At 39.7% G+C, this 27,630-nt stretch overlaps 2 protein-coding genes across 5 annotated transcripts in view; both read right to left on the bottom strand.

Annotated features, from left to right (window-relative positions):
• Positions 1-1,122, bottom strand: part of KIAA1958 (KIAA1958 ortholog) — a 162,553-nt gene extending 161,431 nt beyond the window's left edge. For 2 of the 4 annotated variants that reach the window (XR_004301162.1, XM_032419039.1), the window contains exon 1: positions 999-1,121. The gene's annotated coding sequence lies outside the window, so the exon portion shown is untranslated. Of the gene's footprint in view, positions 1-232; positions 636-998 lie in introns of those variants that run through there. The other 2 variants (XM_032419040.1, XM_032419038.1) reach the window with 2 other exon arrangements.
• Positions 1,123-9,184: 8,062 nt separating this feature from the next.
• The window catches only part of HSDL2 (hydroxysteroid dehydrogenase like 2), a 55,248-nt gene continuing 36,802 nt past the window's right edge, over positions 9,185-27,630 (bottom strand). Inside the window, exons 8-11 of the mRNA XM_032418493.1 lie at positions 26,213-26,284; positions 20,393-20,542; positions 17,597-17,725; positions 9,185-9,929 (exon numbers count right to left, since the gene is read on the bottom strand). Coding sequence (XP_032274384.1) covers positions 9,817-9,929; positions 17,597-17,725; positions 20,393-20,542; positions 26,213-26,284 — 464 coding nt within the window. The 3' untranslated portion in view covers positions 9,185-9,816. The remainder of the gene's footprint in view (positions 9,930-17,596; positions 17,726-20,392; positions 20,543-26,212; positions 26,285-27,630) is intronic.

Raw genomic sequence — 27,630 nt, 5'->3', positions numbered from 1 at the left:
TTTAACCTCCACTGTGGAAGCTGTCACTATCTGACTCGCTTGTTAACTGTTTACTTAATAGGTAGAAGATTCTGTCATGCTAATCCTAACGAGCACGGGAAATAACAAAACTTTACCATCAAACTTTAAAATAGGTATACATGTAAAAAAAAAAGCGTAAAAATCACAGTCATGTTTATCTTTGATTTGCCTGTAAGTCCCTACTTAATCTTAAGAAAAGAAGAAAAGCCACCTGAAAACCAGAAACAGTCTGTGATTTTGGTTTGATTTCGATCAGCCGAGCCTCCTCGCACCCAGGGGAATACATTTGTCGATGTATTCGATAACAAACACAAATCACTGCGCGCAGCCTCAGATGGGGGAGGGGGCGGAAGAGCCCTTCGGAGAAAGCCCTCCTCCGTTAGAAACAATAAATAAGGGACCGAAGCGATGCACGTTCCTCCACACACGCCCCACACGCACCTCAGCGTGCCTCTCGCGAGGCAAACAAGTCGGGCAAAGACCCGAACCACCTCTGTCCCTCTCTCCACAACCGTCTCAAGACTTGGAAACTAAGAAGGCAGATCTTTTCTTTCTCCTTCCCACCTCCAAACAGACCCAAGAGCAGGAGCAAGCGAGCCAGACCCACGCAGCGCGCCCGCGGCGGCGACAGGAGATGCTAGGCGGCGGGCCGGCCCCGCCGAGGCTGACCAGAGCCGCGGCCGCCCGCGCTCGCTCCGGGAGCCCGCCCGTTCGGCCGCCCGGGGTCTCACCCCTCGCGCCCCCAAGCCTGTCGTCGGCGACGGCCAGCTGCCCGAGTCGCTGCCCTGACTCTCGGCCTTCCCCCCCCCCCCCCCCCCCCCAGGAGACAAAAGAGGGTTCAGCCGGGTCACTGCTCGGCTGCCGAAGGGGAGACAGCGCGGACCCCAGCGCGGCCGCCCCCCACACAAAGGGGCTCCCCGGCCCAGGTCGCAGCGTCGGCGCGCTCGTCCCCGCCCCGCGCGCGGGCTCTCACCCACCTGCAGGTGTCTGTGCGTCTGTCCATAGGAACGCGGGCGGCGGGGGGGCCTGCGGGAGCCGGGCAGCCCGGGCTGGACGGGGCGGGACCGAGGGGAGGGAGGGAAAGCGGCCGGGAGAACGGGGAGCGAAGGCAAGAAGAGCGGGGAAGGCGCCGGGCGGGCGGCGGACGGAGACGCGGGGCGGGGGGCGGGGACGCCAGCCTGGCTCTGCCGACCGGCGCGCGCCGCTCCGTGCGCCCCGGGCTCCGCGCGCCCGGCTCGGAGCGCGGCGGGCGGGGGGCGGGGCGCGGGCGGGGCGGGGCTGGCGAACGGGGCGGGGGCTTGGACCCCGGGCTCCAGCCGGCACCGGAAACGCGCCGTGGTCCGCGAGACCCACAGGAAGTGTGTAACGACACCTCCTACGAAGCGCTCCGAGCTCGCGGTCGTCGCTGCCGGGAGGAGGTGTGGACCGACCTTCCTAGCACACACCGGCGCTCACGAGCTCGGTCTCTGTGCCCAGACAGGTGTGGAACCCACGGTCCCCGCGATGTTCTGAAGTGGGCAGCACTCCGTCCTGCCGCGCGCACTGGCCCGCGGTCCCTGCTGCCCCCTTGGAGCTCCGCAGAGCTTCACCTAAACGCAAGGAGCGGACCTTGCAAGAACCTGCTCCGTTCGTCTGGTGTTTAACACCTGTTTTAACGCACCGAGTAGGCATATTCAGGAACATCTACTGACTTACAACCCACAGTCACTGCTGCCCCGTGGAAGTTCCCAATCCAACTACAACACTCGCATCCATCCCATGGAGTGGGGGGCAGTTTAATAACACCTAAAACACACTAGGACCAGGGAGGCATACAATAACACCACCTACACAGCTCAGAATCATAGAGGTAAGGCTGGCGCCCTCCACCTTTATTTTACCTAGCAAACACTTTTATAGTACTGACTATATGTGACCGGGGTTTACACTAAGTGCTTAGGGGATATTAATTTATTTAATCCTAAGAACTCTATGCCGTGGGTGTTGTTAGCATTGCCAATTTATAGATGAGGAAACTGAGGCACAGAGGAATTAAGACATCTGCCCAAGATCATATTATAGCTGGAGGAACCCGGATTCATCCCAGGCGGTTTGGAGCCAGATTCCATGCTCTTAACCCCCTTTCTACTTACAGCATTAAGTATCTCCAAAATAATAATAGTGGTAATAAATAACATTTAAAGCATATCCGACTGATTAGCCAAATGTGGTGCTCACATCCTCACCTCACCCCACTGTGACAAGGAAACCTCAGTCTCTCTTACCCTTGCCGTACATGAGGAGAGAGAATAATATGAGGCAGAGAAAGAGACTAACTTCTGAACAAAAAAGAAAGGATTCTTAACACCTTGTTCTGTCAACACTCCTGGTCTAGGCTGAATTAAAAAAAAAAAAAAGTAAATATTTTTGACAGAATAATGTCTGTCCAAAAAAAAAAAAACGTTAATTGCCACATATTTCAAATATGTAATCCTGTGGAGAAATTGGAACCTTAAGCATAGCTGGTGGAAATGTAAATGGTACAGCCACTATAGAAAACAATATGGGGGTTCTTCAAAAAATAAAATTATGATTCAGAAATCCCACCTCTGGGTATATATCCAGCAATTAAAGCAGGAACTTGAAGAGATATTTGCACACCGATGTTCACTGCAGCATATTCCAATGGCCAAGAGGGGAAAGCTGCCCAAATGTCCATAGATGGATGAATGGATAAACAAAATATGGCATTTACATACAATAGAATATTACTCAGACTTAAAGAAATCTTATATTTCTTCATTAAAGAAAGAAATCCTGTCATATGCCACAACATGGATGAACCTTGAGGACATTCTGCTGAGTAAAGTAAACCAGTCACAAAAGGACTACTGGAATACTATATGATTCCACTTACATGAAATACCTAGAGTTGTCAAAATCATGGAAACAAAGTATTATGGTGGTTGCCAGGAACTGGAGGAGGTGAATCTGGGGAGTTGTTCCATGAATATAGAATTCTAGTTTGACACAATGAAAAAGCTCTAGAGAGATCTGTCACACAACAATGTGAATATAGTTAACACCACTGAACTGTATACTTAAAGGTGGTTAAGAGGATAAATTTTATATTGTGTTTTTTACCACACATAACTTTTTGAAAATACAATCTCATTTAAAGGATATATCCATCATGATGAATTTCTTTAATGATGTAGACTTCCAGCTATGATGGGCTACCTTGTTGAATAAACTACCTCTCCCACTAAGAACTGGAACTATAAACATTGTATTTAAAACAACAAACAACAGAGGTTGTTTGAAGCTATTCTAGAGCAACCAAGGCTTGAGAGTCCAAGAGCTCAGCAAGAAGAGAAACACACTGAAGTGAATCTTACATTCCTAACCACTTTTCTGCTTAGGGCATTGTTGATTTGTGTCTAGGAGTATAGAAACCAAACAGTGAGAAACATCCTAGAATTTTCGACAGTCTGATTGGGCTACAGATACAAAATTTGGAGGTCAAGTCTATCAAGACAGCTAGGACTTGAAAGCCCAAGATCCCAGAGAAAAGGCAATCACAGCAAGAAGAGCCAATCACTCTACACGCCATTTATCCTCAAAGCATTTGATAATTCCTAATCTGTACACACAAGGGGCAAGAAGCCAGGAAACCAACTGCTAAGACAAAAAAAGAAAAAAAAAATCTGAGCACTAACACTTAGCTGTCTCAGAGCGCTAGAAAGAATTAAACAGGAAGGAGGAGCCCTGGTACACACCTCAAGAATCTCAACTGAGATCCTTGAAGAACTATACCGTGAGAGTAAAAGCAAATCAGAAACAGCACTAACAGTGCCTAAAACAGCCTGAACTATTTCAGTGACTAGGTGGGTCAAGATGATCTTTCCATAAAGTTCTATCTGCCTGCAAGAAAAATAGCAAATCTTCTCTAAAGAGACTTCATTTTTTAAAAAGATTTTACTTATTTAAGAAAGAGGGAGAGTGAGGGCGCCTGGGTGGCTCAGTTGGTTAAGCGACTGCCTTCGGCTCAGGTCATGATCCTGGAGTCCTGGGATCGAGTCCCACATCAGGCTCCCTGCTCAGCAGGGAGTCTGCTTCTCCCTCTGACCCTCCCCCTTCTCATGCTCTCTCTCTCTCTATCTCATTCTCTCTCTCAAATAAATAAATAAAATCTTAAAAAAAAAAAAAGAAAGAGGGAGAGTGAGAGAGAGCATGAGAGCAGGGGGTGGGGGAGGCAGATGAGAGAAAGAAGCAGACTCCCCGCTGAGCAGGGCGCCCGATGTAGGACTTGATCCCAGGACCCTGACATCATGACTTGAGCTGAAGGCAGATGCTCAACTGACTGAGCCACCCAGGCGCCCCCACTTATGAATTCTAACAAACATTTAAATGAAGAAACTATACCATTTCTCTCTAGCCCTTTTCAGAAGACAGAAATAGAGAAAATATTCCTAATTCATTCTATGAAGCCAGCATTACCCTAATCCAAAACCAGACAAAGACATTACAAGAAAATTACAGACCAGTATCTCTCATGGATACATACAAAAGTCCTCAACAAAATATTAGTAGATGGAATCCAACAATGTATAAAAAGAACTATATGCTACAGCTGTGATAGCCTGTTCAGGCTGCCATAACAAAATACAGATCTTCCTCAACTTACCATGGGGTTGTCCCAGTAAACCCATTGTAAATTGAAAATATCAGAAGTTAAAAATGCATTTAATACACATAACCTAGCAAACACCCTTGCTTAGCCTAGCCTGTGTTAAACATGCTCAGAACACTTACATTAGCCTACAGTTGGGCAAAATCATCTAACACAAAGCCTATTTTATGATAGTATTGAATATTTCATGTAATTTATTGAATGGTTGTATGGGTACAAAATGGTTGTTAAGTGTATCAGTTGTCCCCCCTTATGACCGAGTGGCTGACTGGGAGCTGTGACTGACTGCCACTGACCGGCATCATGAGAGAGAGTATCATTCTACATACCACTACCCCAGGAAAACATTAAAATTCAAATTTCAGAGTGTGGTTTCTACTGAATGTCTAGCACTTTCACACCATCACAACGTTGAAAAATTGTAAGTTGAACCATCATTAAATCAGGGACCCTCCGAACCAGAGACTGGGTAGCCTCTAAACAATAAGCTTTATTTCCCACAGTTCTGGAGGCTAGGAAGTCCAAGACCAAGGCACATAACAGAGTCAGGAGACGTAAGGGCTTGATTTCTGGTTCATAGATGGTACCATCTCACTGTGTCCTCACATGGTAAAACGGACCAGCTAGCTCTCTGGGTCTATTAAGGGCACTAATCCAATCACGAGAGCCCCACCCTCACGATCTAATCACCTCTTGAAGGCCCCATTTCCTAATACCATTGTCTTGGGGGTTAGGATTTCAACATATGAAATGGGGGGAAGGCTTGAATATTCATATAAAAACAACCATATGGGATTTATTTCAGGTATGCAAGGCTGGTTCAGCATTCGAAAATCATAATCTACCACACCAACAGGCAAGATCATAACAATAGATGCAGAAAAAGCATTTGACAGAATCTAACACCCACTCATGATAAAATCTCTCAGTAAACTAAGAATAGAGGGAACTTACTCAACCTGATGAGGAATATCTACAAAAACCCTACAGCTAATAGTGAGAAACTAGAAATTTTCTCACTAAGATCATGAACTAGGCAAGGATGTCCCTTCTCATTAATGCTTTTCAACATCATACTGGAAGTCCTAGCTAATGCAATAACACCACAAAAGGAAATAAAAGGAAGAAATAAAACTATGTTCACAGCTGACATAACTGTCTCTGTAGAAAACCTGAAAAAAATGACCAAAAAACAAACAAACAAACCCCTCCTGGGAACTAATAAATGATTATAGTAAGGTTGTAGGATATAAGGTTAATATACAAAAGTCAATCACTTTCCAAAACCAGTAATGAAGAAGTGAAATTTGAAATTTAAAACACATTACCACTTATATTAGCACCCCCGCAAAATACTGGGGTACAACTCTTAAAATCTAACAAGATCTGTATGAGGAAACCTACAAAACTCTTACGAAAGATACCATAGAACAACTTAATAAATGGATAGTTCATATTCATTGATAAGAAGACTCAATATTGTCAAGGTATCAGTCTATCCCAAACTGATATATGGATTCAATGCAATGCCAATCAAAATCCCAGCAAATTATTTTGTGGCTATCAACAAATTGATTCTAAGGTTTTTTTAATTGAGAAATACTTGTACTTTTGATTTCAAAGTTTTTCATTTTAAGTAAGCTCTACATCCAGTGTGGGGCTTGAACTCACAACCTCAAGGTCGAGTCACATGCTTCACCAGCTAAGCCAGCCAGGTGACCCTGATTCTAATGACTTATATGGAGAGGTAAAAGACCCAGAATAGCCAACTCAGTATTAAAGGAGAACAAAGTTGGAGGACTGACACTACCTGACTCCCAAGACTTACTATATAGCTGCAGTAACCAAGCAGTGTGGTATTGGTGAAGGAATAAACAAAAAGATCAGTAGAACAGAATAGAGAACCCAGAAATAGACCCACATAAATACAGTCAACTGATCTTTGACAAAGGAGAAGACAGTCTTTTCAACAAACAGTGCTGGGACTGGATATATACATGCAAAAAAAAAAAAAGAATCTAAACAAAGACTTTACTCCTTTCACAAAAATTAACTCAAAATGGATCACAGATCTAAATGCAAAATGCAAAACTATAAAATTCCTAGAAAATGACAGGAGAAAACCTAGATGGCCTCGAGTATGGCAATGACTTTTTAGATAGGACACCAAAGGCACAACCCATGAAAGAAATGATTGCTAAGCTGGACTTCATTAAAATGAAAAACTTCAGGGCACCTGGCTGGCTTAGTCAGAAGAGCATGCAACTCTTGATCTCGGTCGGGGTTGTGAGTTCGAGCCCCACACTGGGTAGAGATTACTTAAAATAAATAAACTTAAGAAGATTTAAAAAAAAAAAAAATGAAAAACCTCTGGTCTGCAAAAGGCAATGTCAAAAGAATAAGAAAACAAGTCCCAGACTGGGAGAAAATATTTGCTAAAGACATATGATAAAGGAGTGTTTTCCAAAATATACAAAGTACTCTTAAAATGCAACAGTAAGAAAATAACCTAATTTAAAACTGGGCCAAAAACCTTGACAGACACCTTACTAAAGAAGATACAGAGGCAAGTAAACATATGAAAAGGTGTTCAACATTGCAAACTAAAAGGAGATACCACTACATACCTGTTAGAATGGCCAAAATCCACAACACTGACAATACCAAATACCCAAGAGGATGTGGAGCAACAACAGGAACACAAGTTCATTGCTGGGGGGAATGCTAAATAGTACAGCCACTTTGGAAGACAGTTTGGCAGTTTCTTATAAAACTAAACCTACTACCATATATTTTCCTTTGCACAATTTGCCACTTTAGAAACTCAAAGTTCTTTTCTTTTGTATTATTTCTCCAAAAATCTATTGTTGTTTTGTTAAGATGTTATATAAGCTCAAGTTCTAACCACTCCTTGGAGGTACTCATGTCTTAATACTCCCATGTATATTTGTAATGCACATGTTAGTAAATTTCAATTTCTTCTTCTCTTGTTAAGCTATCTTTTGTTAATCTAATTTACAGGACCCCAGCTGAAAACTTGATAGGTAGAGGGAAAAGACTTTTTTTCTTCTACTTAAGAGGTTTATTTAAGAGGCACTATATAAGAGGATTTGTTGAAATATTGGATTACTAGCAACAAACCATCTTAAAAATAATGTCTAAATATTCACTCAATCATTAATTAAAGACCCATGGCCTTGATTTACCTCCATACCATTTAATTTCAGAAATGGGCTCAATTGGCTGCTGGACAACACACAAAATGGCCATTCAAAACTTCTGGGAGGATCTACAACTTCAGTGCAATTAATGGGCAAGATCCATGGAAAGGGAACATGTGAATTCATTAAGGTATCAGGGGGATGTTGCAAGAGAAGGCTTCAGGAATCTAGGTGTGGCTATCTTTATTTCTGATAGGATACTGCAAATTGTTTGGTACTTCTTAGTAATAATGAGCACAAAGGGGCTGCAGATGACCTAATCCAACTCCCTCACTTATAGATGTGAAAACCAGGGTCCTGTGAAAATATTTTTTCCTGATATCCCAAAGCCTCTTAGTAAGCAAGTTCATGTTTTAGTGATTAGAACCCAGAATTCCTGTCTCACAATATTTTCTTTTTATTTTCCCAAAGCTTTGAGACCATTTGGAAAATGCAAAAAGAGAAGCCTTTAATAAGCTTCAGTAGAAAACGAACCGGCTGGCAACACCTGACCAGGATCTTCACATAGCTAGGAATGACCGGCAGATGCAAAGGGAGTTGTGAGGCTGCCATCCCAAAGGCAATCCATCTGGGCTTCCTGGATGGGGAGGTAAGGTCTTCAGGTTCTATTCAAGGCTAATGTCCTGGGAGGTTTTTGTTGGATAGGGATTTTGTTAATTTTCCCATTTTCTGATCCTGTTTCCTCATTTGTAAAATAGACATTAAATGCTTCTAACATTACAATTCTAGGAAATGTCAGAATTAAGCACAGTAATATTACAGAACGGAAGATGAGAAGTAAAAGAATTACACTGAACAAGTATTTTTAACTGATTAAAGTGAAAGGAAAGGACTTTTTTTTAAACCTTAGCTTTAAAAAGAAAAAAGAAAAACAAACCATTGTATGAGCTTACTGGGGCTGTCAAAACAAAATACCACAGACTGGGGTGCTAAACCAACAGATATCTTCCAGTTCTGAATAACAGGAGTCTTGGTAGATGTGATTTCTTCTGAGGCCTGCTGGTCCTCACATGGTCATTCCTTTGTGTGTGCATCCCTGGTCTTTTATCTCCAAATTTCCTCTTCTTAGAAGGACCCCAGTCAGACTGGATGAGAACCCACCCTAAAAGCCTCATTTTAACTTAATCACTTCTTTCAATGTGGGGGGGACGTGTGTGTGTGTGCGTGTGTGTGTGTGTGCGTGTGTGTTAGGATTTCAACAAATGAGCTTGGGAGGTTTACAATTCAGCACTAAACAACCATCTATTCTGATGTTCTCTTTTTACAACAGTGTGACCAAGTGCATACTTCTGGGGAGAAATTATTTTATTTTAAGATATTTTTACACATTTAAAAGAGCATACATATTGAATTACATTAGCGAAATTACATTAATAATAGGTAACTTATACCTGGAAAGCTAGTTAGAATGAAAAACTGTTTTTGTTTCATTAGTCTTCACTATTTATTAGTTTATGTGATTTCTGCGAAAATGCATTATAGAAGATCTTCCTTAAAACAAGTATATGAAAATCTAAAATATCATTAATATTTCATTAGCATACAATCCCAAACTGAAAAATTTTAAACAGATTAATCTCCTTTTATATGGGAAGTGCTGAAAAGAGCTAACTTTACTGCTTGAACCTGATCATACCTTGCCCACAATGAATGAAATCTAGCTCTCAGAAGGCAACACTCAGAAAATTCCATAGGCAGACTGTCTTAGAATTCCACTTAATGAAGCTTATGTTTAATTAGCTAGCTGTTTTAATTACAAGTCTTATAGATACAGAAATTCTGTTTTTTCCAAAACAAATTTGCATATCCTTATAATACGAAAGGGAAGAAAACAAACAGATTTTAACTGTTGATCCCTTTTACTTTTTGAGCTTAGTGATTGACATTTTTTTTTCTTTTCCTTCATAACTTGGCATTCATCTGATTCATTAGCTTCTCCAATCTGATTGCTAGGGTCATGTTTCCTTTAATCTTCAATTTTCCTGACATGAACGCCATTGTTGGTTTTAGTTTCCCTAAAATGAGAAAATGAGGGAAGGAAAAGCATCCATTAGTGCCCTTAGGGAGATACCACTTCAAGAACATGCATTATAAAAAGAATCTTCTTGAGTTCTATAAACCTCTGAAGCACACAAATTTCTATTCCATAATTTTTTTTTTATCAGTATCTTGGGAATCCCAATTCCTTGACTTAGATATTAACAATATCTTATAATATGAGAGATAATGTAAAAACAATCAGCGAAAGATTATACCAAAAAGCTGAAGATGCAACATTTATATACTAGTTACAATGCATTAAAGGATACATGGCCCTCAGATGAATTGTAGTAAACAAATACTATTTTAGTTAATTTTCCAATCTATTATAGTTCATTAAACTTTTAACATTTCAGGTTTAGATTAAAAAAATCAAATGGTATAAATGCATATAATATTCTTAAGAAATTATCATTAAAAACATAGTGTACAGACAACAAAAGTATGTGCTAGCAGTATTTTAACCACAGAAATGCCAGGATGGAAAACATGAACATTACAACAGAATTGTAGTTATTAACAACATAAAAGAAACAGAAGCTCCATGGAGGGAGGAAACTTTATTTGCTACTCTTATTCCAGTGTTAGTACAGGATCAGGCACACGGTGGAATTAATGAGGAAACCGAGGCTCAGAGAGGATTCTGACTCACTCAATGTCACACAGCTTGTATATGACACACCACAATTCAAAGCCAGGTGTTTCTGATTTTTTTTTTTAAGATTTTATTTATTTGAGAGAGAGAGAACACACACATGTGAACAGGGGAAGGGGCAGTGGGTAAAGGAGAAGGAAAGAATCTCCAGCAGACTCTGTGCTAAGCACAGAGCCGGATGTGGGGCTCAATCCCATGACCCTGAGCAGAAATCAAGGCTCAGTTGTTAAGCATCTGCCTTCGGCTCAGGTCATGGTCCCAGGGTCCTGGTATCGAGCCCCGCATCGGGCTCCCTGCTCAATGGGAAGCCTGCTTCTCCCTCCCCCTCTCCCCCTGCTTGTGTTCCCTCTCTCCCTGTGTTTCTTTCTGTCAAATAAATAAATAAAATCTTAAAAAAAAAAAAGAGTTGGACACTTAACCAACAGAGCCACCCAGGTGCCCCTGACTCTTATTTATAGTTTTCTGAGCTATATAATGCCAATTTATCTGTAGATCATCTCTCCAGCAGGCACAATATGTGTCTGGTGCATTAGTAAACTTCTACTGAGCCACACGCAGATGGGCTCTTTGTAGAAAAAAAAATGTGTGGGTTAATGTATTTATATATGTTGAGATATTAAATACCTTTAAATTCTTCTATGTAGGGGTTGTTACAAAGCACTATAGATTGCTTAGGGACAGAAAGAATCAAGTCCAATTCTTTAATGAATAAATAGCTGCACATTATTCTATGGAAATGTGATGTTAAAATACCTAAATTTACAAATAATAAACTAAGGGATAGTTTTGATTTACACAGAAGATACCGGAAAATCTTTGTTCTTTAAAGGAACAGAACAGGGCGCCTGGGTGGCTCAGCTGGTTAAGCGGCTGCCTTCGGCTCAGGTCATGATCTTGGGTCCTGTGATCAAGGCCTGCCTTGGGCTCCCTGCTAGGGGAGTCTGCTTCTCCCTCTGCCCCTCTTCCCCACTCACGCTCTCTCTCAAATGAATAAATAACATCTTAAAAAAAAAAATTCTCTCTCTTCCTCTCCCTCTGCCCCCTCAACTCTCTCTCTTTAAAAAAAAAAAAAAAAAACCTCAAAAAAAAGTGAATCACAAATCTTTAAAACTTAGGTTTCACAAAGATTCTTAGATATGACAATGAAAAAGCACAAGCAACAAAGGAAAAAAAAACTACAAATTGGACTTCATCAAATTCTAAAACTTCTGTGTTTCAAACTATATCATCAAAAAAGTGAAAAGATAACCCAAAAAACTGAGAAAACATATCTGCCAATAATACACTTCATAAAGGATATCCGCTTTGTATCTGGAATATATAAAGAATTCTTAAAACTCAGTGAAAAAAAAGACAACCCAATTAAAATGCGCAAAGGACCCAAATAGATATTTCTTCAAGGAAGATGTACATGTAACCAATAAGCACATGAAAAAATGCTGAACGCATCATTAGTCATTAGGAAAATGCAAATCAAAACCACAATGCGGTATCACTTCACACCCACTAGGATGGCTATTAAAACAAAAACAAAAATAAGGAGTGCTCGTAAGGCAAGAATACAAAGAAATAGAAACCTTCATACACATGGAACACTATATCTAAAACTAATGATGTAATGTATGGGGATTAACATAACAATAAAAAAATTAAAAAAAAAAAAAGAAACCTTCATACACTGCTAGTAGGAATGTCAGTGGTATAGCTGCCGTGGAAAAATCTAGCAGTTCTTCAAAGAGTTAAACAGAGATTTACCACATGAGCCAGCATTGCAAAAGAAATGAAAACATAAGTCCACTATTCTGTTCATATCAAAGTCCAGAAAAGGGAAATCTATAGAGACAAAAAGTAGATCAGTGGTTGCTTAGAGCTGAAGGCAGGCTGATGGGAGATATGGGGTTAACAGCTAATGGGTATGGGGTTTCTTTCTGAGGTGATGAAAACGTTCTAAAAGCAACTGTGGTGCTGGTTGCAAATATCTGTCAATATGCTAAGAACTATTTAACTGTACACTTTAAATGGATGAATTGTATGGTATGTGAATTATTCCTCAATAAAGCTGTTAAAAAAATAAAAGCTACCGTTACATATAACAAATTGAATTAATAATTAAGAATTTTCCCACAAAAAAATCCCAGGTCCAAATGGCTTCACTGATTTTTCGCAGGATATAAAATCAATACACAAAAATTAACTGTATTTATGTATACTAGGAACAGATAATTCAAAAATAAAATTAAAGACAATAATTCCATTCACAATAGCATAAAGAAGAATGAAATACTTCGGGGAAAAAGCATGAACCATAAAAGAAAGAATTGATGGATTAGCCTTTATCAATTCTAAAAAACTTTTGTAACTCAAAAGACATCGAGAAAATGAAAAGATAAGTCACACAGACTGAGAGAAAATATTTGCAAATCACATGCATCTAGAATTTATAAAGAATTTTGCAATTTAATAATAAAAAGACAAGTCAATTTAAAGACGAGCAAAAGTTTTGAACAGTTCATCAATGTAAATAGCTATTAAGCACATGGAAAGATGCTCAACATTAAGGAAATACAAATCAAAGTCACAACGAGATACCACCACACACTCACCGGAATGGCTATAATATCAAAGACACTAACGTTTGTGACAACATGGATGAACCTAGACCCAGAAAGACAAATACTGCGTGATCTCACTTTTAGTGGAATCCAGGAGCAGAGAGTAAAATGGTGGTTGCCAGGAGTTGGGAGTGAGAGAAATGGGGAGATGTTGGTCAAAGGGTACAAACTTTCAGCTATAAGATGAATAATTCCTGGGGATCTAATGTACAGCATTATGACTATAGTTAATAATACTGTATTGCATATTTGAAATTTGCTAAGAGTAGATCTTAAAATGTTCTCACTACAAACATAGAAAAGGTAATTATGTAGGATGATGAATGTGTTAATTAGCTGGATTATAGTTATTTAACAATGTATTTATATGTATCCAGTCATTCTGTTTTATACCTTAAATATATATAGTTTTTGTCAAGTATACCTCAATAAAGCTGTAAAAAAAAACCAACATTAATAAGCTTCGATGAGAATTTGGAGAAACTGGAACCTTCATACATTACTAATGAGAAGGTAAAATTAGTACAGCCACTTTAGCAAATGGTTTGGCAGTTTCTCAAAAGTTATCTACTTACCATATGACCCAGCAATTGCACTCTTAGGAATCTATCTAAGAGAAATGAAAATATACATCCACCCAAATACATGTATGACCATACGCAGAGCAGCATTATTCATAATAGCCCAAAACTTTAAATAATCCAAATGTCCACCATCTGGTGAGTGGATAAATAATATGTAGTATATCCATACAGTCGAATACTATTCAGCAATAAAAAGGAACTGAACTACTGATACATGCTACAACATGAACGGATGAATCTCAAAAGCCTATGGTAAGTGATGCCAGATACAAAAGACTATATACTGTTTGATTGCATTTACATCAACTATTCAGAAATCTATAGAGACAGAAAGCAAATTAGTGTTTGGCTAGCTGAGGGTAAAAATGGGGAATGATTACAATGAGACATGAGAGAATTTTCTGGCGTGATGGAAATTTCTCAAACTGGATTGTAAGTGATGGGTGTACAACTCTATAAATCTACTAAAAATCATGTTTAACCCTTATACTGGGTGGATTTTATGATATGTAAATTATCCCTCAATAAAACTTTAAAAAATAACTTTAAAATAGCTAGTAAGCACAATATCCTATCTCCTCCCTATATATTAAACAGGTGATCTTGTACAATTTATTTCCTTTCTATTCTAATGCTCAACCCTACAGTGGCCTCTACTGGCCAAAAGGAGATTTTGATTAGATGATCACTAGTTGCTTCAAGTTTTTCTATTTATAAAGTATCCACTATATAAATTAAGTCAGAAATGGCTATGGTTTCTTAAAAGAGAAACCATACCAGGATATAAGGTCTAAATTGTGCCCCTTCAAAGGAAAGCAGATGGGATCAAGAGTAGGAACAAAAAGACATAAGAAGCAGAAGTAAACTCACTGTCGCTATAAGAAACCTTGTAAGAATACTTTTAAGTTACTCATTTATCTGACCGACTTCCCCTAGTCAATCCAGGAGCACATTCACAGAAAGATATAAATGGAAAGCCCACTACTACAGGTTAATGATACATAAATAAAATATAAATTAGTCATTTGACTTTCACCTTTGGAGGGCAGAGTAGCATAATGATTAAAAGAGCATGAGCCCAAGAGTTAGCTTGGATTCAAATTTTGGCTTCAACATTTCTTCACTATGTGACCTTGAGTTTATTATTTAATCCATTGGTGTCTCAGTTTCCATTTTTGTAAAATGGAGAAAATATTTTATCTCCAAGCACTGTTTGGAGTATTGTTGTTTTGTTTTGTTTTAAGATTTTATTTATTTATTTGACAGAGAGACACAGCGAGAGAGGGAACACAAGCAGGGGGAGCGGGAGAGGGAGAAGCAGGCCTCCTGCCGAGCAGGGAGCCCGATGCAGGGCTTGATCCCAGGACCCTGGGATCATGACCTGAGCCGAAGGCAGACGCTTAACAACTGAGCCACCCAGCCACCCCTGGAGTATTGCTTAACTCATAGCAATCATACAATGCATATTAGCTATAATTATTGTTATTTCAGTTTAGAAATTGACAATTTTTATTTTAAATGATCTTTAAGTTCAAAATATTATTTATAAAATATAAATTTGCCAACATTTACTGAGCATCTAGCTATGTCCAAAGCACTTTAAGTTTTATGAGGACATAGTGGTTGGAATACTAAAACACTAAAGACACTATTGAAAATGACTAAAGAGATAATTATTAACATTGAAAGATGTTATAATGTATAAGTGAAAAAGACTGCCAAACAGCAGTAATGCTATAATCCTGTTTTTATAAGCACACGTGTATATTTATATACATTCACAGAAATATATGACTCTAAACCAAAATCAACTAATGGTTGATTTCTCAGTAGTGCGATAAAGAAGTATCTTTATTTTGCTTAGGGGTACTTGGGTGGCTCAGTCAGGTAGGCGGCTGACTCTTGATTTCAGCTCAGGTCATGATCTCAGGGTCCTGGGATTGAGCCCCGTGTCAGGCTCCACACTCAGTGGGGAGTCTGCTTGAGATTCTCTCTCCCTCTCCCTATGCCCCTCCCCCTGTTCATGCACTCTCTCTCTCTCTCTCTCTAATAAATAAATCTTGGGGTGCCTGGGTGGCTCAGTTGGTTAAGCGGCTGCCTTCGGCTCAGGTCACGATCCCAGGATCCTGGGATCGAGTCCCACATTGGGCTCCTTGCTCAGCGGGGAGTCTGCTTCTCCCTCTCCCTCTGCCCCTCTCCCCTGCCCATGCTCTCTCTCTCTAATAAATAAATAAATAAAATCTTAAAAAATAAATAAATAGGGGCACCTGGGTGGCTCAGTCGTTAAGCGTCTGCTTTCAGCTCAGGTCATGATCCCAGGGTCCTGGGATTGAGCCCCGCATCGGGCTCCCTGCTCAGCGGGAAGCCTGCTTCTACCTCTCACACTCCCCCTGCTTGTGTTCCCTCTCTCGCTGTGTCTCTCTCTGTCAAATAAATAAATAAAATCTTAAAAAAATAAATAAAAATAAATAAATATTTAAAAAAAAGAATTACCTTTATTTTGCTTTTTTTAAAGTGTATTTTCTGATTTTGTACCATGAGTTATTTAATACTACTGTACAAAAAAAAAAAAGGTCAGGGCGCCTGGGGGGCTCAATCAGTTAAGTGTCTGACTCTTGGTTTTAGCTCAGGTCATGATCTCATGGGTTGTGAAACTGAGCTCTGCACTGGGCTCCGCGCTCAGTGGGGAGTCTGCTTGAAGATTCTTTCCTTCTGCCCCCACCCCCAGTCTCGCACTCTAAAATAAATAAATCTTTAAAAAAAAAGGAAAAGTTGAAGAGACCTCAATGATTAGTAACATACACAGACTGGCTCAGATAATATGTAGGCCATTAGCATCCTGGATTAGAACTGGAAAGCAATGGGGGCCTGGGTGGCTCAGTGGGTTGGGCGTCTGCCTTTGGCTCAGGTCAGGATCCTGCGGTCCTGGGATCGAGTCCCGCATCCAGCTACCTGCTAAGCGGGGAGTCTGCTTGTCCCCCGCTCATGCATGCTCTCTCTCAAAAATAAATGAATAAAATCTTAAAAAAAAAAGGAATTGGAAAGCAAGATCTAGATGGCACAGAGTACACACTGTGATCTTCAATTTATGAAGATTAAAACAGAACAAAGAATGAATTACATTTATAGATCACTAAGTGAATTTTTTTTATTAGAATGTTATAATGTCTTAGTTTAAAGTGTTGTTTCTAATAAATACATGTGATAATTACCATTTGGAGTAGTATTCTAAGAGTAGAAAATAGAAAAAATTCCCTTAAAATTCTCTGGCATAGTTAGAGGTACACAGGCACAACAGAAAACTATGCAAAACGTTCTCTTGGTTAAGGATTTCACAGAAAGCAGGATCACGGGGCCACAGGAGAGGGCCCCTGTTTCCTATTACAGTCGTGGCAAGATCAAAGCAGAACCTTACTCTCAATAAATGAGGTGCAGCTGAGTTCAGCACCTCCTGTGTCCCAGGTGTTCCTGGAAGGGCTATCTTAGTCCAACTAGTAGAAATAAAGTCTACCTAGGAGTCCTTTTGAATTACCTCTCTATTTCCAAGATTATCTTATGGGCTTCTCAGTCACGAAAAAAAGAAATTCTGACTTCGACTTCCCACTTGTTGGCTGAACAGTAAGAACTTACCAAACAGTAAGACCCACCTTCTGAAGACTATGTGCTCTTTAACATCAATAGCTACTCAGATTCTACGGCTACAAACACAAGTCTTGATTATTTGGAAAGGAATAAAGTTAGAAGTAAATTTTCCTTGAACAATCAGTCAATTAATAAAATTGAAAACTCACCTGAAAACATTTTTACAAAATCATCAGTAGACATACTCATCACCACATCTGCCTGATCAGAGGGCTCTCCATATCCAACATTCCCACCTTTGCTTTTAAGATCAAGAAACCACGTTCCACCATCTTCACCTACACAAAATACAAAGATACAGAAAAAAATGCCAAAGAAGCCCCATTCTTCTTAAACTTAGTAACTGCTACAGTTAGAATAATTTTACATAATGCTGTTTTCTAGGTTAAAACCCTCGGGCCTCTATCAAATTCAGTAAATATTGATTAAGTACTTCCGTGCCAGGCACTGGTCTAGGCTCTGAAGACCCTGCAGTAACATGGTTCTTACACAAGACGAAGTAGAGGGTAATGTGGAGTCAGGCAAGCCCTGTGGAAGATGAGATTGAAAAGTCAGGTAAGAATTAGCCAGATGAGGAACTGAAAACAGCGTAGGAGGACTGAAGGTAGAAAGAGAATGAAGAGTGGCATGAGATGAGCTCATGAAGCAGCCCAGACGTAGGGGGTAGTGGGCCATCTGAAAGGTTCACTGACTTCATCCTAAGGGATATGCCATGGAAGGAGAATGACATAAGGCTGGTATTTTAAATAGATCACCCTAAGAGCAGTGTGGAGAATATATTGGAGAGGGATAAAGAGGATGCAAAAGGCAAGTTAGGATGATGTTCGGGTAGTTTGGGAACTTGAGGATGTGTGCCTGGATCAGGATTGTGGCGGTGGGATTGGGGAGAAGTAGGCATATTTGAGAGAGAACTTCAAAGCAGAAACACAAGACTCAGTAAATGAATATGATGAGGAAAAGGGATGGAGAGTGCATAAGAAATGATTTGCCAGTTTTTGGCTCAGGAAACCAGGTAAGTATGGCTGTATTTTGTACTGAGAGAGGACTACCGAGAAGAGCAGATTGAATAGGCAGTGTCTGAGCCAGGTGTTGGGAATGGTGAGCTGTTTTAGACATTTTCAGATTGAGGCATCTTTGTGACAACCAAGTGAAAATGTCAAATGACGTCTGACGAGGCTAGAAATATAGATATGTAAGTAATCACTGCCTATGGTCACTGAAGCTGTGTGAGTGACTGAGGTTTCCTAGGGCAAGTCTGTAACTGACAAGGATGATTACAGACAAAGGAGGAAAGCAAGGAGAGCTGCTGTCAGGGAAGCCAAGGACGGGAGCCTTTCCAGAAGGCAAGAGCAGTCAACAACTTCAAATGCCGTAGAGTGGTGACAAGGTAAGAATGACAAAGGCCCACTGATGATATAGAGGTCACCAAGGACCTTGGTAATAGCATAATTCAGCGGAATGGAGAAATACGATACCTGAGTAGAGTGAACTCTAGATGAAAAGAAGTTTGGCTCTGAAAGGGAGAGGAATGGCGGGGGTAAGAAGTGGGGTTAGGGGCGTTGTGTTTTGTTTTAAAGATGAAATAGACTTTGAGAATGTTAAATTATCACCGGAAAGCAGGCTGCAGCATATGCAGGTGAGAGACAGGGCATAATTAGTCCCTCCATAATGTCCCTTAGGAGGCCACAGGAAATGGGATCTACAACTTTGCTACTCAAAGTGCAATCTGTGGACTGCAGTCCTGTCAGAAATGCAGAATTCAGACCCTACCTGAGACATGCTGAATCAGACTCTGCATTTTAGCAGGGTCCCAGATGATCACTATGAACATTAAAGCTTGAGATGCATAAATCTAGAGCTGAGCTCTGTTCTACTGGGAAGGAAGAAAGAACGATGTTCATTAACAGCTGATTCGGTATCAGAGGACAGGAAGCTGAAGCACTTTGTCTGCCAGTTTCTATTATCTCTGTGAAAGAGGAGGTGGGGTTATCTGCTGAAACTGGCAGGGAAGTGGTGAAGGGAGAGATGGGAGATTTGTGGAGCACTGGGAAGTGTTAAAATAGTCACTGTGGGAAATGAGGCAGGAAGCTGACCACAGAAATACAGAATTCTGAGGCGCACTGAGACCCCAGATGAAGAAGGGCGATGATGAATGTCTACTCGTACAGATCTACTGGTAGTGTGATGGGTTTTTTCCATTTCCCCAGGAGTACGGAGCAGCCTGGATGCAACTGTGGGACAGTCAGATTGTGTGATTCATCCAGGACTAGGCTTTTGACAGGTGGTGACATAAGTACAAAAAGGCCAGGAAATTTAGGATACAGGCAAGAGAGTGATTAAAGCAATGGACCATGGGCTCTAAGGAGAAAAAAGGAAGAAGAGAGGAAACAGAGGAGACAAAGGAAAAAACCGATAATGTCAAAGTTTGCATTCAATGGGACTGAAGTAGCTAGTTCTTAAAGCTATCATTAATATGTGTTAATACTATGTTGAGAAGAAAAATATTGATAAGTTTGAAAACGCTGACTACATGCAGACTGACTTGAATAATTTCAGCTGACTACATGCAGACTGACTTGATTAATTTCAAAGATAAAAATGGCAAGGTGCCGTGGCTGATGATACATTACTATATTACACCACATGTCATGATCCATATGCCCTCCTAAGTAGGACTTTCTCTCAACTACATATGCCAAAAATTTATTTAACACTGGAAGTCTATGTAATGAGATTTTATGTTACATGTGTCCATATGCACTGAGATTAACTTAAAAAATACAAATCAGTAGTTATTTGCTATTCTTGAATGTCTACATTCTAGGGTTAAGGGTTCTGGATACAGCCAACTATCAAGGTGATTGCTATTGGAAGCTGATTTTCTTCTGAGGGAAATATCCTACTTTATTTGATAAAAGCACCACATTCCCAGATATCTTCCTTACCTGAGAGCTCAAACTGATAAATTGCTTGAGTGGCTTTAACAACGTCATCATTGAGAGAGTCCTTAACAATTCTAAATGTTTCTGCCACGGCTCCAGAACGTGGTTTTGGTGGTGGCTGTGACTTCTCTTCTTTCAATTCCGGAACAGCACCTGTAAAATATTATTGATATAAATGGTTTGAAAGCCTAGGCAGTATAAGGCCACACACAGAATTAATTAATTAGCAGAAAAGACTTGCCACCAACTAGACTTGTTTGACAAAAATGACTTTAAATACATTTGGTGACATCAAAAAGCATAAATCAAATTGATGGAATAACATCCAAACACATTAGTTATGATTATAAATGTAAATGGTTTATACTCTCCAAGTAAAAGGCTGACTCTCAGATTAGGTTAAAAAAAATCCAAACCACTACTAAACCGTAGTGGCTTTTTTGTTTGTTTTTTTTTAAACAGACCTAAACACACTTTTAGGAGTAATAATTAATCACTCCTTTATTACCCCCTCCGAGTTCTAAAACCAAATGAGAAAAGAAGACACTGGAGATCAGAACATCAACCATGTAAATCAATGGAGCTGAACTGGAGATTGTAGCTTGAATCAACAATCAAGTGAACTTCCTGATAACTTTGCCTCTAAACTAAACTTAGTTCCTTCATCCCTGGATTGAACCTGCTTCCTCCCATCAGGGCTTAGAAATGCCTTTGAAAGTAAAGATCATGTGAAGAACAGGGAAAACCTGCTCAGAAAGAAAGAACCTTCACAGCAGTCTAAACCACACAGTCATTTCCTCTTCCAATTTCATCAGCCTCGTGGTTCCTCCCACTGGATGAAGAGGGAGGTGAGACTATCAGCCTCACGAAAGCCCCCCTGCCAAGAAACACAAGGCCAGGGGAATTACAGTATTTTTCAACTTGTATCCACTTAACCCACTAGCCATAACCATTCAGCACATAATGTGCCAGGGGATCTGCAGTCCATAGGACAATTCCCATAGCATGAAGCTGTCCCTCAATACCAACCTCTGTTCCTTTATTCATCCTCTGGGAACCACTTGTGGGTAGTTTGGCAGTTGCCCCAGAAACAAGTTGAGAACAATTCATTAATTAAATTAAGTCCAAGGCCAATCTGTGCCCTAGGCTGAAATTTAACTCTCCATCTACTTCCCAACTCAAATTATACCCAGCCATATTGTCCAATATAACTCACCAAAGGTTATTAAATGAAATCTAATTGATAGCATAAAGATACTCCATGGTACAACAGAAGCAATATAAAAGAATCCCAAATTTGCTGGATATAAATTACCTTTCACTATGATGATTCCAGAGACAGACAAAAACAATAAAATCCTTCTCTTCTTACAAGTTAAAATCCAAACAGATATTAAAGATGAAATCCTCAAGATCCAATGGAGCAAAGAAGATACACACTTTTTAAGAACCCTGGAGTCAGTTTGTTATTATTTTTAAATTCATTACAGATAGTGCAACCCTTTACTGTCTACACCCAGAGCAAACAACCCTGACTGCCTTGCCCTTGGCATGGTGCTGCTTTTTATTGATGGGCAACATGTATGAACCATGACCATAAGTATACAGCTCAAAAAGTTCTCAGAGGAATTGGGGGATGGGCAGAAAGGGTAAAGGGGAGTGAAAGGTACAGGCTTTTCAGTTACGGAATGAGTAAGTCACAGGGATAAACGGTACAACATAGGGAATACAGTCAATGGTATTGTAATAACGCTGTATGGTAACATATGGTGGCTACACTTGTGGTGAGCACAGCATAACGTATAGAGTTGTCCAATCACTATGTTGTACATCTGAAACTAATGTAATACTCTGTGTCAACTATACTTCAATAAATTTTTAAGAAGTTATCAATAAGTGACTATACTGTGTCATCATCACCTAGGTCAAGGAAGAGGACATAACAAGTCCCCCAGAAGCCTGTGGTGTCAAAGAGACCACAGCAAAATCTTTAGTGTAAAGTTTTTTATGTAAATTGCATAATTTATCACCTGGAATATTTAGACATGGTGTGATGACTCTTCACAAGAGAATAAAACTGCAGGAGACAAAAAACAAATCAGTAGTATATTTGAAAGGTACAGTCAATAGACTACAAATATGTAAGCTTTACTGAGAAAGAACATTTCAGTAACAACAAAAGATACATGGCTAGCAGCCCCTGTCATAGCCTCTCCTAACTTCACACTTAAATAAATATAAACATGTGAACAAATACTAAACATCACCTAGACTCACAATCTACGGTCAGAATCTAGGAAGAAATGTTCAGTAACTCTAAGGTAGACAGAGTCAGCCTAAGAACACAGGAATGCCTATGCTTTGCTTCCTGAAAGATCTCAGAGAAAGAATAGCTCTGCTCACCTAAACAAGGAAGATAGGTTTTCACATTTTTAAAACACTGGACCAGACTCTGGGCTTGTGCCAGCTAGAAGACTAGGATCTGTCCCTCTGTTCTATAATGCCACCTTTTAAGAACTCCTCCATCTTTCAAATCCAATTTCAAAGCTTGTAGTTTCCAAATACCAGAGGAGCAGACAGTAGAGGGAGCCTTGATAGTGGTTCATCCTGCAAAGTACATGCCTCAAAGCATTACGGATAAAAATGGGGAGGGGAAGAACCCTGGGAGCAGGGCACGCAGGGGACAGTAGGAAGTAAAAGAAGGTCGCATGTCAGTCTTGCACACTGGCACTAGCTACATGCCTAACAGGTACCACAACAGAAGCTACAGCTTTGAGAAAGGAATTCACCAGATGGACAAGGAGTGGAGCCAAAAGCAATCTATGCATCTCTGTCATCTGGCTCTGCTAGCTCTAGAGATAGCTCCTAATATGAAGATGAATTAACAGGGGGAAAAAAATAACCTGAGGCCTATGAAAAACAATGTACCACAAGGTAAAGGAAAATTATCCTGAAGAGAAAACAACCTATCTCTAAAAATAATTTACTATGAAACTCACAAGGATTCCTCTACATGAAAACTCTATGAAAAGGGGCACAGAGTCATATATAACTGGCTGGGATGAAAAGCCAATGGAATAAAATGAAAAAGGAAATAGGGAACATGAGAAACAAAACGTACAACAGCAAAATTAAAATAAACATTATAGGCCATAGGGAAGAGATGAAAGTGGCAAAAGTCTTTTTTTAATAGAGGCTCCACGCCCAACGTGGGGCTTCAATTCACAACCCCAAGATCAAGAGTCACGTGCTCTACCGACTGAGCCAGGCCGGCACCCTGTCAAAGTCTTATCAGTAGAGTTCAAACTTGAAAAGGTCTCCCAGAACACAGAAGGAAAGAACCGTAAGATAGAAATAAGAAAAGATGGTGACAACTACAGGGTAAAGGAAAAGGACAGCCAGGCTAAGAATATGTGTTTCTGGGGAGAACCCAGAACAACTGTAACAGAAGCAATTAAAACTAGAACTAAAGAAAAACAACAAGAGCAACAACAATAAACTGAACCAACAAATAAGAATCTGTGGGCTCCCTGCATTGCAACGGGGTGCTGCCAGGAGGGGAGATCAATGAAAAAACGACAGTATTGTTTTTAATATGAGAAAAACCATGAATTTGAAGTTATGTGCATAGTTTATACTTCACAGTTACAAATACATTATATAAAACAAATACACACACAAATAACCAGAAAGGTTGCAATCAAATAGGATTATTAAATAGAAAGGTGAGCCGTTCCCACTTGAGAAATGAGGGATTACACGCAGACCTCGGAGAGAGGAAGTGTGAAGTCAACATAGAGTGGATGTGGATATGGACTAAAAAATCACCTGAAGGAGATGTTAGATCCCAGGCCAGATATACTGGACTATTACCTATATGAATATATTAATATATCTACAGAAAATACTGAATAGAATTGCAATGAACGAGGAAGAATAGGGACAAGAGAGCTACAGTAGCAAATGCTTCTCTCCAGCATCATATGGGGAAGAGAAGCTTTAGCAAAGGAATGTGAGTATTGTGACCTCAAGGATGAGGGTATCCCTCATGTGGAGATGGATATATGGATTGCAGTCAACGCACTTGACATATTCTGATCCCAAAGGCAAAATCACTCCTATTGAAATTTGATGCTAATAAACATTTATCTTACATTTTACTTATTTAACCTCTCTTGTTCTGATTCCACGGTCATGAAACAACCTGATTATGATTCTGTTCCCTGTCATTATGACCCAAGGGAGAGAATGGGCTGATCATAGCAACTATATGCTTAGTCCATGAGATGGCAACTCCTCGTTACAAATTAATAAATTGGATCACTGGGGGGGGGAAATATGCTAATTTAAAGGACTTTAAAGTATTCGGGAGTTAGAAAAGCAATTTAAATCTACTGGTTAAGGTTATGGGCTTTGCAATTGGAGAACTATGAATTTAAATCCTGGTTCTGCCACCCGCATGATCTCAGATGTAAAATGAAGATAATAACACTTGACTTGTAGGTTCATAAGTGTTAAATGAGACAATGAATGCAAAGGACTTAGCATAGTGTTTGATACATAGGAGTGCCCCATAAATATTTGTTGAAAAACAAAATGAATATACGTGATCAATAAGTGGTTCTTATTAATTTAAATTTGGAATTTAAATGAGCTCAGATCCAATGTTAAGGTGATGAGCAAAAATCAGGATTTTGCTCTTGCCTAACCTGAAGACTAGACTCTTTCAGACTTTGATAAGCTGTATATTTTTCAAGTTTTTTATGATACAAAAGAAAAGTTGCCATTTTTATTAAATAATTTCTTAAACTATCTCCAAGAATTCAGACAAAGAAAAGATAAAGCTAGAAAAGAGTAAGCCAGAAAAAAGGTTGGCACTAAAATGCACTGTGGTATAAGGTTCTATAAATCTGCTATGAAGGTAGAGAGGAAATTTGTTCTTAAGTTTTCTAGCAGCCATCTAAAGAATCTGTGATCACTTAGGAGATTCACAGTGTCTACAAGATAAAAATAAGGTAAGGGCCCAGGAGAAGCACAGCTATTCTTGTTAATAAAGCATGAGAAAGATTCTTCTCATGGGTATTTGTTTTGCTTTTTTTTTTAAAGATTTATTTATTTATTTGAGAGAGCGAGAATGAGAGAGAGAGAGAGTACATGAGAGGGGGGAGGGTTAGAGGGAGAAGCAGGCTCCTTGCAGAGCAGGGAGCCCGATGCGGGACTCGATCCAGGGACTCCAGGATCATGACCTGAGCCGAAGGCAGTCGCTCAACCAACTGAGCCACCCAGGCGCCCCAGCTCATGGGTATTTGTTAAAGAGTGTTTCTTCTGACATCTTTCAGTAAGCTAGTGGCATAATGTCGAACACAAAGACTGAACTCTGGACCAATTATAAAAACAAAATAAAGTAAAACCAAAACCTCCTTTGAAGTTAATTTCTCCCATAAAGTAGTCACACAGCACAAACTCTGAGAATGGTGTTAGGTGTACTTTGATGTGACACATTTTCCCTCAAAATAAAATAATACATCAACATGAAATACCTAAAGACAATGCCAAGGAAAAGAAATAAAACCTTAAAAAGGGTTTGTTTTCTTTTTAGACTTTTTAAATAATCAAATGAAAAGAATATATTAATAACTTCTTACTGGTAGAAGGAAAAGACAACCATTCTTGCTTGAATTAACTAAGCCCACATATTACTTGTCTAGTTTAAATTACAAAACGGTTTAAAAGCATAAGGCAGAAATTTCCAATTTTATATTCTGAAAGAAATACATCCTTAGCATCTTTATTTTCCTACATAAAATATGTTCTACGTCTTACCATGTGATTCCATTTTCTTGGTAATTGTATCTGGGTATTCATCTAAGAAGAAATCTGGTAACAAAGGATGGCCTGGAAAATAGACCCCAAAAATACTATGACAACATCAATACATTAGAATTTTAACACCTGTTTAATGAACATTATATCTGTTTTTATTGTAATCATCATTCTAGTGCAATGGAAAAGACTCCCATGAGAACTGTCAAACTACTTGACCTTCACAAAGCTAAAATACTTTTCCCATCACCAAGTTATCCTCCTCTCCTATGGCAAATTTCATCTCTAAGATCCAACCAAAGAGCCACCTGTTACGTTAAGCCCTCAACTGCTGTCCCAGGAGGCTTTGCCCCCTCCTCATCTATCTATGCAACCCTTCTGTCCTACATCCCTCCAAAGTGCTAAGGACTCATTTCTTACCTGGCCCCCTGAGAGAAGGGGGTTCCTCATTAAGAAGGACTTGTTTCCCATCTCTGTCTCTCCCTCTCAGAAGATTAAAAAAACTGGAGGTCAGGAATGCATTGGTCTTTGTTATATCCTAATGCTTATCAAAGTACCTATTCATCTTATGTTCTCTACACTTGATAGGATTTTTAATCTTAAATCAAATTTAAGATTTTGTGCACAATGACACTGTGTCTTTAAAACCTAAAGTGATAATTACACTGTCTCAGGACCCAGAAGACCTGCATCTTGTTCAGGTTCTGCCATCTATTAGCTGACTGCTCTTACGCAAAGACTAATCTCTCTGAGCCTGTTTTTCTACTGTAAATATTAACTACTGAGTACTGCGATTGTGTCAAAAGCTGGGCACTGTGCCAAGCACATTATACACATTACTGCATTTCATTCTTACAAAAATCCTGTATGGAAGCTATTCCTTTAATTTTACCAGTAAGAGACGAGACGCTCAGAGAAAGTGGGTGACGTGCCAGAGGTCACACAGCTTGTGAGCAGCTGAGCTGGAATCTGAACCTGGTTTGTCTTCTCCCAAACTCCATGCTCTTAATCCCTAAACAACACTGCTTCCCTCACAGGATTGCTGTGAGGGTTAAATAGGTAATGTATATAAAACTGCTTTGTAAAACCGTAAAGAGCTATTTAATTCAGTTCAAACTGAAGAGACAGGGATGACACAAATATAAACATGGGGAAGCACAACCTAATGAATAGTATTTAGAACACACTTTCGCACCAATAAATAGAACTCCTGCTTACGCCTACATTGTCTATTATTTAATACAGATTATGTTTCATACATAAAGTAAAAATGCCTGATCATCACCATCATGACTGCAATTTCAGAGAGGAAGAATGATTTTTGAACAAGGAGGCCATCTGAGAACTTCTCAGATCATACTCTTGTACAAAGGGCAGACTGTGTTCCCTCGTCTTCACCATCCATCAGTAAGCTAGCT

The sequence above is a fragment of the Phoca vitulina genome, unplaced genomic scaffold (genome assembly GCF_004348235.1).
Source record: "Phoca vitulina isolate PV1807 unplaced genomic scaffold, GSC_HSeal_1.0 scaffold21, whole genome shotgun sequence".
Lineage (NCBI taxonomy): Eukaryota > Metazoa > Chordata > Mammalia > Carnivora > Phocidae > Phoca > Phoca vitulina.
This window is presented reverse-complemented; position numbering and strand designations above follow the sequence as displayed.